Genomic DNA, 12,071 nt, shown 5'->3' with positions numbered 1-12,071 from the left:
CATGGTATTCGCCCCTAGTTACTTATATGAGGTGACGGCTCGAAGTTACTAGAGTGTGATGCGATTGATGGCAAGTTCAAGTGCCATAGAGTCAAACGGGATGACTAGTCGATCACATAGGCAGACTGTATGGGACACTCTGTCGGGCAGTGACCGCTTATAAAGTTCTGGTATTCATAAAGCCTGGTCGTGACAAGAGCTACCATAGTATTCTTATGAGTCAATTCTTTTGACTAGAGACTATTCGCCCAAGTTGGCACAAATTTTTGATTAGCTTTGATTTATACTCTACGACTTCGTAAATGAGGTCAAACTGGGTATATTTTGTGTTATGATCAACTGTGGCTGACGAAAAGGGAATAGTGCAATAGGAATTGTCCACCCCTTGTCAGGGTCGTTTCAAATCTCAAGGCCACTCGAGGAGTAGTTAACTGGAAATGCGTGGCCACGCTCGGAAGGTATCTATGGTAGATAATTCCGGTCAGACAGTTACTCTCCAGATCGAGGAAACCACTCAAGATATGATCAAGTGCAAGTACGACCTGCAAGACACCCTGCATTGAGTGGGAGATTGTAATAGGATAAGAGAATTAGTGATGCACACTTGTCTCGGACAAGTGGGAGATTGTTGGAAAATGTGTCCTCAACAATAGTGCGATCACATGATTTAATATCATAATTAAATCTCATATAAAGAATACGTAAGGGATGATTCAATTATATAGTCAACTGATCAACATTAATCGGTAACGATTGGTTTGCAAGAGTTTGACGTTACTGTCATAGGACGTTTGTGGTCAGTTGATCCCTTAAGGTCACACCTAAAGGATGATGCCCTTATCTGTAAGTTGATTAATTGTATTAAGATACAAGTTAATCAATTCCTTAAATATGAACAATTTATATTTATGAGAGAAAATATGTATCTTATTGTAATGTGATTAAATAAGATTCAATTTAATGAATTAATATGTTAATTTACTAAATTATGTTGAGGTTTTATAAATATTTCGAGGTAGAGGTAATTTGTTATTTACATTTACAAGAGGTTGTAAATTTAACTAACTAGCTATTATGGGACTCATTATACGATGATATAATGATAAAATATTACTCAATAAGTTGAGTGAATATATGTTTATTAATTTGTCATATAATTGTTGTATGATCAAATTAATATTTAATTATGTGAGATAATTAAACATAAGACTTATAAGAATTTGTGGGACAAATATTATAAGAAAAAAATGGACCCATATACACTAAGTGAACCGTCCAAATGGTAGGATGGTTGAGTTGCTTTTGTTTTTGTCATTTTGTTCTTGGAAAGATTCTCCAACATCTTATGACATGCCTACCCTACTACCTAAACATATAGATGATTGTGAAAGACATTTTGAGAAGCATAATATGCTCTTATTAAGAGCATGAGGCCGGAACTTACAAGAGGAGAGAGAACAACTTTTGTTCTTATGTTTCCACTCTCTTATTCTCAAGAATGCACATTTTTCACAACATGCAAAAACCTCTCACATATTCATTTTCTTCTTCATCAAAACATGAGATTTTTTTTTATTCAAATTGTTCAATCACATTACTAATATTATTAGTGTAATATATGAGTATTACTAATCAGTTTTAAGGTAGACTACTAAACAAATATCTAGCAAATATTATTTAGTACAGATAAGGGATAATGTTAGGTGCAATCAAGAGGAGTGGCTTCTATACTTGGAGTCTTTGGAGGATCATCCTAATACTCATCATAGCTCAAGAACAAGTGAAGGAAGGTGACCTTACTTGAGCCAAATATTTCGAACCAATATACAATGTAAGGAACATTGTTTTTCTCATAAATCTTTCATTTTGTTATGCATACACTAGATCTAAAGAACAAATAATTAACAAGTTAATTAGTTCACTATTAGAGGAGTCTAATAATAGGTATATAAACCTAACACGGATTTCATCAAACATAACATGTGCATACGTTGAAATCACAACAAGCAAGCAAATAAATTATGTGAACATATTATATTAAGCATGAATCATTCCCCATGTTGGTTTCCCCTAATTACCCATTAACCCTAGCTAAGGAAGCTACTCACTCATTATCAATTTTAACATGCTAACAAGATTGTCAATCACATTAACAAGGCAAAACATGATGAATGAATGAAAATGATTATCAATAACTAAAGCAAAGATTAAGAGGATTATACCTATGGAGATTCCACAATAATAATGTAAAGAATAATATAAGTACTTGATGATTGATGGAAGGTTGTCAATCTCCGAATAAACCCAAATAATCTTCTAATACTCAAAATAAAAGATGAACGATAGAGAAATTAAGGAAAGATTAAGAAATGAGATTTGTATTAAGACTAGATTAAGAGTTTATTACAAGATTAAAATGAGATTAATATTGTATTAAGATAACATTAGGAGAGCTTGCTAATCTAAGTAATAGAATAGGGTATTTATACAAATTATTAAGTACAAAAATTAGGGTTACTTAGGGCTTAAATGACTATTAAGACCCTTGAGAAAAGTTGAGGAAGTGCTTCTCTCCAAGGACATGAGCATCTCCGTTTTGCTAGTCCCGCGAAGATATGCTCGTCCGGAGCGTCTAGGAAGCGGGCACGGTGGGTTCTGTAAGTTGATCCGAGCGGATCATGGAGGAGACGCTCGGTTCCTAGGGCTTCAAGACGAGTGTCTTGCTGACGGGGCGCTCGGATTGTTAGGCAGGGAGACGCTCGGATTGAAAGCAATCCGCTCGAATCCTGGGTCAGAAACTTTTCTTCTCTTCTTTCCTCAACAATCCTCGGGGATCTTATTGAGGATGCAAGGATCATTTCATCATTACCCAATCTACTTTACTATCTATATAGGACTTCAAGTATCGTCTTCCCTTTGATGCTTGGTCAATGAATGTGATCAATTTAGCTCTATTTTGCCATGAAAATGCAAGGTTTGCACTCGACTCGCTCCTACCAAGGAAACAAAACCTCAAAGGATATGCAAAATGAGAAACTAAAGATAGTAAATGACCCAATTATACACTATAAAGCATGGGAACGAAGCTAATTCGGGGACTAAATGTGCTCAAATATGAGTCACATCAAATATCCCCAAATCGAACCTTTGCTCGTCCCGAGTAAAGAGGTGACAAAAACTAGGAACCTTATTCAAACTAACCTACTAATATAGCCGATGTGAGACAATTAGCGGGTCTCACTCCGCCTCTTCAACTCACAACAAGACAACCATGAGGTAGGATGCCTTCTTGCAAGACAAGGTGGGGCATGCCGTTTTATTAATGTTTAAGTTAGAGAAATTATCAAAAATGTTACCAAATTGTAAAAAACCCTAGAGCGAAGTTAATGCAATTTAATTCTGATCTTTGATTTGATTTTCGAGCAAATGGCTAGGAAATCACTTCAACAGAAGCATCGTGAGCTGACACTAAGAGGAAGAAGTATTCAGGTCAATGCTGAGGCATCTTCGACTGCTGAGACAATAGAGGAAAATGAAGAAACTGCAAACCCTAATGTATTACAAACTGGACCAGATGTTGAGGTTGAAGGGAAAACAAAGAATATTAACGAGATAACAGGCATCGCTGAATTGGAGGTTGAAACTAAGGACGAAGAAGAAGATGTGAATGATATAGAGGATGATGTGGAAATTCTGAGAGATACTGCAGAACGGGGGATTGAAACACCTGACGAGGCTCCAAAAACAGAGTGTGATAATATGTTGCAGATTGAGCAAGATGATGTGGAGGAGGAGATAGTATATTGGAGTCATGCTGTTGCCTGCTATATTTTAGGAGCTAACCCCCCTTGGGAGGTTATGAAGGGTTCATAAGGCGGATTTGGACAAAGTTCAATATTGACAAAATCTCGTTTATGCCTAATGGAGTCTTTTTGGTTCGTTTCAAATCATTGCAAATGAAAGATAAAGTTGTAAACTCTGGTTATTATATGTTTGACAATAAGCCAATGATTGTGAAATCATGGACACGAGACTTAGAGATGAAAAAAGAGGAGGTATTTTCAGTGCCTGCTTGGATTAAGTTGCATAACCTTCCATTGAAATTTTGGGGAAGGGGTTACCAAAGATTACTTCCCTGGTAGGCAAATTCATTAAAAGTGATATAGCTACTCAGGAAAAAAACTCGTTTAGGATATGCAAGGGTGATGGTAGTGTTAATGGTTGATCAAGATTGGCCAGAAAAGATAAAATTCAAAGATGAAAAGGGATCTGTGATCCAAATTGAGGTAGACTATGAGTGGAAGCCGATTAAGTGTAAAAAATGCATGGGAATGGGACATGAAGAGGAGAATTGCAGGAGGGGAGAACAGAAGAAAATGGGTCAGAAACCTGTTCAGATGGTCTGGAGACCAGTGATGAAAAAGCCCACAATAGCACATATATCTAATACTCAAGGTAGTATTCAAAGACCAATTCTGAACACAGGTTCTAGGACTGTTACACCTGTTAAAAACCTGGTACAGTTGCAGAGGCAGGAGCATAGGGAAGATGGTTACGGTTCTGAATGTTTTGGAGCACATTCATACAAGGAGGTTGTCTCGTGTCCTCCTAGAAGAAGTGGTGGTGCAAATGGTCACAATTTAAAACCTACAATTTCCAATGGATAAAATAGGTTTCTGGAATGTGAGAGGTATGAATAGGGTAGGAAAACAAAAAGCAATAAACTATTTCTTACACAATAAAGATATTAGGTTATTTGGTTTGCTAGAAACAAAAATAAAGAGCAAATCTTTGAAGAAAGCTGTAAATAATTTCAATAATTGGTGCATTTCAACTAATAATGGTCATCATAATAGTGGTAGGATATGGATAGTGTTGCAACCTCAGGCCGCCAAGGTTCAATTCTTAGTATATAATGCACAATTCATCTATATGAGAGTTGAATCCTTAGAGAATAGAAGTGTTTTTTACATGACAATGGTGTATGCTTTCAATTCAATACATGATAGAGTTCCTTTGTGGGATCATTTGAGGAGAATTTCAAGTCATGTTAGTGGTCCTTGGGCTATTGTAGGAGATTTTAACTGTGTTTTATCAGCTACTGAGAGGGTAGGTGGTAATACTCCTTCTGGTAAGATTGAACCTTTTAGACAGTGTGTGGCAGATTTTGGAGTCATTGATTTTGCTGCTATAGGATCCCTCTTTACTTGGAACAATAAACAAAAACCTGAGGAAATGATATATAGTAGGATTGATAGATTCCTGATCAATAAGGATTGGAGTGATCATCTGCCTGAACTGTATGCTCATTTCTTGCCTGAGGGCTTGCTGGATCACACTCCTTGCATTGTAAGTAGCTCAAAAAGTACCGAGGGGAAAAGATGTTTCAAATAATTTAACATGTAGGGAGATGCAAAGGAGTTCTTACCTACTGTTAGAAGAAATTGGGACAAAGGCCTGGCTGGCACATATATGTTCAAGTTGGCTAAAAATCTAAAGAACGTGAAGCCTGCATTGAAAAGATTGAATAGGGAGGGGTATAATGATATTGAACATACTACTAGGAAACTCCAAAAACAGGTACAGGACCTGCAAGAGAAGATTGGAAGGAATCCTACTGATGTGCAGCTTATCACAACAGAATATGAGGCTTCTAAGGAGTTAAAAAAGCTAAGCATAGCTAGGGACAGCTACCTGGCACAAAAGGCAAACCAGACTTGGATAAAAGAGGGAGATACAAATAGTTCATATTTTCATAGACTACTTAAAAAGAGAAGGAATGGGAATAGGGTGATCATGATAGAGGACATGAATGGAAATATGTGTGACAATCCTGAGCTAGTCCAGGCAGCATTCCTGGATTACTATATGAAACTTCTTGGGACTAAGCAAGATACATCCAAGATACACAAGAAAATTATTGATCAGGGACAGAAGTGTAGGGAGGAGCATTATGCTATTTTACTGAGACCTATCACTGGGAGGTGATTAAGGCAACTGTGTTTAGTATCCCTGATATCAAATCCCCGGGACCTGATGGATACACAAGCAAATTCTTTAAGGATGCTTGGAATGAGGTTGGAAGGGAGGTAATCAATGCAGTCCAGGGTTTTTTTTTCAGAAAACGCAGTTGTTGAAGCAGCTGAATGCAACTAACTTGACTTTGATTCCAAAGTGTGATAGGCCTCAAACCATGCTACAATTCCGTTATATAGCCTACTCTAATGTAGTTTACAAGGTTATTTCTAAGTTGTTGTGTGCCAGACTAGCTGAAGTGCTGCCATTCCTTATTGATCATAACCAGGGGGCTTTCATCCAGAATAGGAGCATACAGGAAAATATTCTTTTTTTGTCAGGATCTAATTAGATGTTATGAACGTCCCAATGCATCTCCAAGATGTTTGTTTAAGATAGATTTGCAAAAAGCTTATGACACTGTGGAGTGGACATTTGTAGAGAAGCTTATTGATGAGCTTAAGTTCCCTGTGGAGTTTAAGGAGATGGTTTTATAGTGCATAACTACTGCCTCAATTTCATTTATCATTAATGGGGAAATGTTTGGCTATTTTCAAGGCAAAAAAGGACTTAGACAGGGAGATCCTTTATCTCCTTTAATCTTTACTCTTTGCATGGAATACTTGACAAGAACCATCAAATATGATCTTGCTAAATATGATTTCGGGTACCATCCAATGTGTAAGCAATTGCAATTGGCCTATATGATTTTTGCAGATGATGTACTTTTATTCTTTAATGGGGATGCTAAATCTATGATGCTGTTACTTCAATCTTATTCAACCTTCTCTAAAGCAACTAGTTTAAAAATTAGTGCCTCAAAGTCTAATGCGTACTTTAGGGGGTACCAGATCAGCTCAAGCAAGACATTTTGAGTGTGTCTGGTTTTGCAGAGGGTAGGCTGCCCTTTAAATATCTGGGTATGCCAATCCAGAATACCAGATTGAAGAAACATGACTGTGAATGCCTAGTAGAGAAGACTTGTAGCAGAATACACGGCTATGGAGCTAGGAAATTCTGTTATGCTGGGAGACTTGTCCTAGTGAAAGCTGTACTGACTTCTTTACACTCTTACTGGGCTTGTATGTTTGTGATACCAAAGGGAATCCTAGCAAAGATTGAGGCAACCTGTAGAAACTTTCTATGGGATAATAGTGCTGATTATAGAAGGGTGCCCTTGGTGGCTTGGGACACTGTTTGTAGGCCTAAAGAAGAGGGTGGTCTAGGGATTAAAAACCAGGAAATGATGAACAAAGCTATGATAGGTAAGATGGGAAACTGGATTGCTGAAGGAAAGGACTCTATTTGGGTTAAATGGGTGCAGCATAATCATCTAAAAGGAAAGGAGTGGATGCAGTATAAGCCTAATGCCAATACTAGTTGGGCGTGGAGGAGAATATGTAGTGTGAAACAGGACCTGTCAGCTGCTTATACCAATGGAAGCTAGGACATACAGGGGGCAGGCTTCTCTACTGCTTGTTGTTATGAATGGCTCCAGGGATCCAGAACTAAGAATAACTGGCTCAGAGTGGTCTGGAATGAGTGGGTGGTACCAAAACATCAATTCTTGGGCTGGCTACTTGCCCATGGAGCTTTCAGAACCAAAGCAAAACTGGTCAGTTATGGGATGGACATATATGACTGCTGTTATTTATGTGGGCAGGCAACTGAAGATTTGGATCATGTGTTCTTTTGGCGTGTTTATAGTAAAAAGGTAGTACAATGTCTGCATCAGGTTGTTGATGACATGAAGATGAGAACTCGAGGAAGAGACACTAAGCATATGGCTTTATCAGAATTGGATTGGCTTAAGCAAGTTGGGGTCATGTAATTTGGTTTTGATTGCTTTGTATTTTGACATTTAATTTTTGATATATATATATATATATATATATATATATATATATATATATATATATATATATACTCACATTTCACCAAAAAAAAAAGGGTGGGGCTTGCCAAAATGGCGACACATCCAATCATTAAAGCACATAAACCAAGTAATGGATGCATCTACAAAAATGAATAGCCACTTTCCTCATCTAAGCGGCGGAAATTATCTACAAGGGAAGCAATCTAATGGGACACATTCCATCATAGATACGGTTTCTTCAAAATACTAAGCCTAGAAGGATACCAATAAATCACCTCCAAGCTTTGTCAAGCTAGGGTATCTTTGTCCTCAATCGTTAAATGCTTTCGTCAAGAATAGTCTCCCTAAGGTGTTTGAAACGCTGGTGGATTGCAGAATTCCCCTTCTTGCCTGGACAAGAAGAAGGGTCGTCCCCTCTCTACCATGCACAAAAGTGGATACGATGGAAGGGTCGTCCCCTTTTTCTTGTTGTTTTTCCCCCAATTTCTTGTGGCATTTGAGATTTTTGAGAACATTTCTTTTACCATTTCTTTTGATGTTTGGCATTTTAAAAACTGACAATTTTTCAACTTTTTCTTACATTTCCTTTTTTATCATTTTCAAGGTCACCCTAATTAGTAACGAGGGTGCCTATATTTGAAGCATATGAGTTTTCATTTTTGTTACTCCTCTTTTCTTTTTATTCAATTGCAAACTTTTTCTTTTCATTTCATTTCTATTATAGAACTCAAATTTCAACAATATTTGTGCCCATTCCCTTTACATGACAAAAATGTGGCAGAATATGGATGATGGTTGCAGGGTTTTAAGGGTCACCTTGGAATAAACGGTAGCCAATGAGTTATCAAACCACAAGGTATTCTTGACTAGGCCTTAATTCATGGGTCAAAGGATACTAGCATGACACATCCTAGGGTGTTTTACAAGTTTTCTAACAAGCAAAGTCTTATGAAGAAAAAGTATCTACAAGGGCCTTATATACACTTGTCAAGCTTCCCAAATAGATGTTTTCACAAAAATTCTTCCTAAATGCAACTATATGCCATGATGCAACTAACATTTATACAACGTAATGCATATGCTTCTACCAACTAATATGCCAAATAATCTAAATGCAATCCTAAATTCAAATGGTTTATACCGCATCAATCAAAATAAAGCCACATAGTCATTAACATAAAGAGGAAAAAAAGAGATTGGAAAGATCATACCATGCGGTCTTCAATATCCTCTTGTCTCGGATGTGGCATAGACGATCAATTTGAACAAGGATAGACAAACATAATATATACAAAACACAATATATACACAATACTATTATAAAGGAAATGAACATGTTTTGGTATTTTTGCATTTTTTTTTTGTTTTTATCATTTTTGTTTTATAAGTCATGTTAGAATTTCCCATCCCCACACTAGTATGGGCATTGTCCTCAATGGCCAATACGATAGGAAATTATGCAAGATATATGAAAATGCATGATTTCTAATTAAATGCAAACTATATGACAAATATACAAAAGTGAATGCATTCTAAGCTATGCTACATGATGCATGAATTGTTTTTGGTTCGAGAGCATAATTTAGATTAACTCTCAATGCGCATGCTTGAACTTCCCCAAACCGAGTGAGAGTGAGGGAGTTCATGCATAAAATAAATGCATGAAAACTAAATTAAAATTGTCATTTTGGATTTTTCATGTGGGAACAATAAATTACAACTCAATGGGACCGAGGTGTGAGTCCTCTAGGTGATGCTAGGACTCAAAATCATGATCAAGATAAAAATTATAGAAAAACAAGAGAAATGTACAAAGCTTAAAGGAGGTATAGGAGACTCACAAAGTATTGTTGCATCGTCCCAAAAGCTTGCTAATCCTCAATCATCGCCTATGGCGACGTCACTTCCATCATCATCATCATCAACTTCTTCACTAGAATCATCATCAACCGCCATAGATCCGGAGGCTTCACCACTAACACTTGAACTCTCTTCTTCTTCTTCCTCACTACCGTCTTCTTCTTCATCTTCTTCATTCACTTCATCTTCTTTTCCACCACTCTCAACAACTGGTCGGATCGGTTTTGTCACTCGTCGTCAGAAGTTACCTTGACCAAAACAATATTTATAACTTCACAAACTACTCTTAGTAAAGTGGTATGTAAAGGTCGGATCCCAAGGGACGGGTATTGATGTAGGATTTTCAATTGCAAATGGTTGTATCTAAGGGTGTCACAATTTTGGGTTGAGGTAGGAGATCAACTAAACTAATCAAAAAAGAAAGCAAGCAAGATGATTAAAAGAGATGTAAACCTGAGTAGAATTCTCTTGGTGGTTCAGAAGCATCACTTGTTTAGATTTCACCCTTTATGCAACAGGATTCAGCTGGCTCATTTATGTTTTGCCGATGATTTAATTTTGTTTTGTAGAGGGGATAAAGGCTCTATTGAGTTACTGATGAAAGCTTTTTCTATGTTCTCTAAAGCTACAGGGCTTACCATGAATAAAAGCAAATCTAGTGTGTATTGTAACGGAATGGAGGAACATACTCTCAGGGAAGTAGAATTGATCACTGGCATGAAAAGAGGGACAGTGCCATTCTCTTATCTTGGGGTCACTGTGTCTCCAAAGAGGCTCTCTGTGCAGGACTGTCAATGTTTAATTGATAAAGTGGTGGATAGAATTAGAGGGATGGGATCAAGGAAGCTTTCTTATGCTGGCAGAGTGGTGCTTATCAAGGCAGTTCTAAGCACCCTCCATGGCTACTGGGCTAGGATCTTCATTCTTTCAAAAATGGTGATTTCTATATGCAGGAGGTATTTGTGGCATGGAGTTGTTCAAAAGGAGAGCCCAGCTCTTGTTTCTTGGGCCAACATCTGTCAACCTAAAAAGCAAGGGGGATTGGGATTGAAGGATTTTCATGTTTGGAATCTGGCCACGGTGGGAAAGTATGCCTGGTGGGTGGCAACACAAGGAAGATCATTTATGGGTAAGATGGGTACATGCTGTATACATCAAATCTTCATCCTGTTGGGAGTATATTCCTGGGTCTGGATGCAGCTGGGCTTGGCGGAAAAGATGCCAGGTTAATCAACTATTGAAACCTTATTTATCAAATTTATCTAGTGAGGATCATTATACTATAACAGCGGGATATCAATGGCTTAAACCTGATGTAGGGCAAGTGTCATGGTATCCTTGGATGCTGAATCAATGGATGATCCCAAAGCAGCAGTTTATCTGTTGGTTGTTAGCTTAGAGAAGGCTATTAACTAAAGACAAACTACTGAGAATGGGAATTATACAGAGTAATTCTTGTTTTCTGTGTGGGTTGCAGGAGGAAAATGTGAATCATTTGTTCTTTGAATGTCCTTTCAGTAGACAGTGAAGGGACCTGGTTAGTGACGGGTGCAAGGTTTCCCTTCCCTTGCAAAATTGCATCAACTGGTGGACTGAGCTAAGGCAGGCAGCTGCTTGCAGGAAGAAAGTAATTGCTGTCATTTTGTCTGGTTTAGTGTATCATGTATGGCAGTGTAGGAATAGGTGTCGTGTGGAAGAGTTTGTTGTTAGGCCTTGTGTTGTACTAGCAAGTGTTCAAAGTGATGTTAAAGTGCGTCTAGGTCAGTGTGATATTCGAAGTAAGAATACTCTAGCCTTGGAATGGGTAGAGTATCTTAAGGCTTAGATATGTGACTAATTGGTGTTGGGAGTTTGACTCCAATAGTTTGTATTGTATGGGACTTTTTTGATTTCTAATGAGAAACTTACATTTTCCCAAAAAAAAAAAGAGATGTAAACAATTGATTAAAAGCACTAGGGTGTCATGGGTTCATAGGGGATACATGGGAGTTGATGGGATCGAGTTGGTTTATATCTTACAATCCCTCGGAAGGTTTGGGTCCCGGAGCCGAATCGATTAGATTGTACAACACCTACAAGTCGACTTAATCTTCCCTATTCAACTATATGCTTGGTCTAATGAGACTCGAGTTGGTTTATGTCCTACAAGTCTCATTGAATATATAAGTGATGGGTAAAAAATATAAGGATTCATATGCTCGCATTTCATCAAGCATAACATGTGCATAAGTTTAAATCCCAACAAGCAAGCAAATAAATTATGTGCACATATTAGATTAAGCATGAATCATTCCCCATGTTGGTTTCCCCTAATTACCCA

The 12,071-nt window shown here is 37.5% G+C and overlaps 1 protein-coding gene across 1 annotated transcript; it reads left to right on the top strand.

Moving 5' to 3' along the window:
• Nucleotides 1–4,977: 4,977 nt before the first annotated feature.
• LOC141595532 (uncharacterized) lies at nucleotides 4,978–11,576 on the top strand. The gene is made up of 11 exons (XM_074415497.1): nucleotides 4,978–5,349; nucleotides 5,407–5,984; nucleotides 6,305–6,503; nucleotides 6,857–7,434; nucleotides 7,514–7,630; nucleotides 7,723–7,842; nucleotides 10,321–10,898; nucleotides 10,952–10,976; nucleotides 11,071–11,137; nucleotides 11,229–11,237; nucleotides 11,424–11,576. The coding sequence occupies exons 1-11, from the start codon at nucleotides 4,978–4,980 to the stop codon at nucleotides 11,574–11,576; spliced, it is 2,796 nt and encodes a 931-aa protein (XP_074271598.1).
• The last annotated feature ends 495 nt before the right edge of the window (nucleotides 11,577–12,071 follow it).

This window comes from Silene latifolia, chromosome 8 (assembly GCF_048544455.1).
Source record: "Silene latifolia isolate original U9 population chromosome 8, ASM4854445v1, whole genome shotgun sequence".
In the NCBI taxonomy this organism is placed as follows: Eukaryota; Viridiplantae; Streptophyta; class Magnoliopsida; order Caryophyllales; family Caryophyllaceae; genus Silene; species Silene latifolia.
The sequence above is the reverse complement of the archived record's forward strand: the minus strand, read 5'-3'. Positions and strand labels throughout refer to the sequence as shown.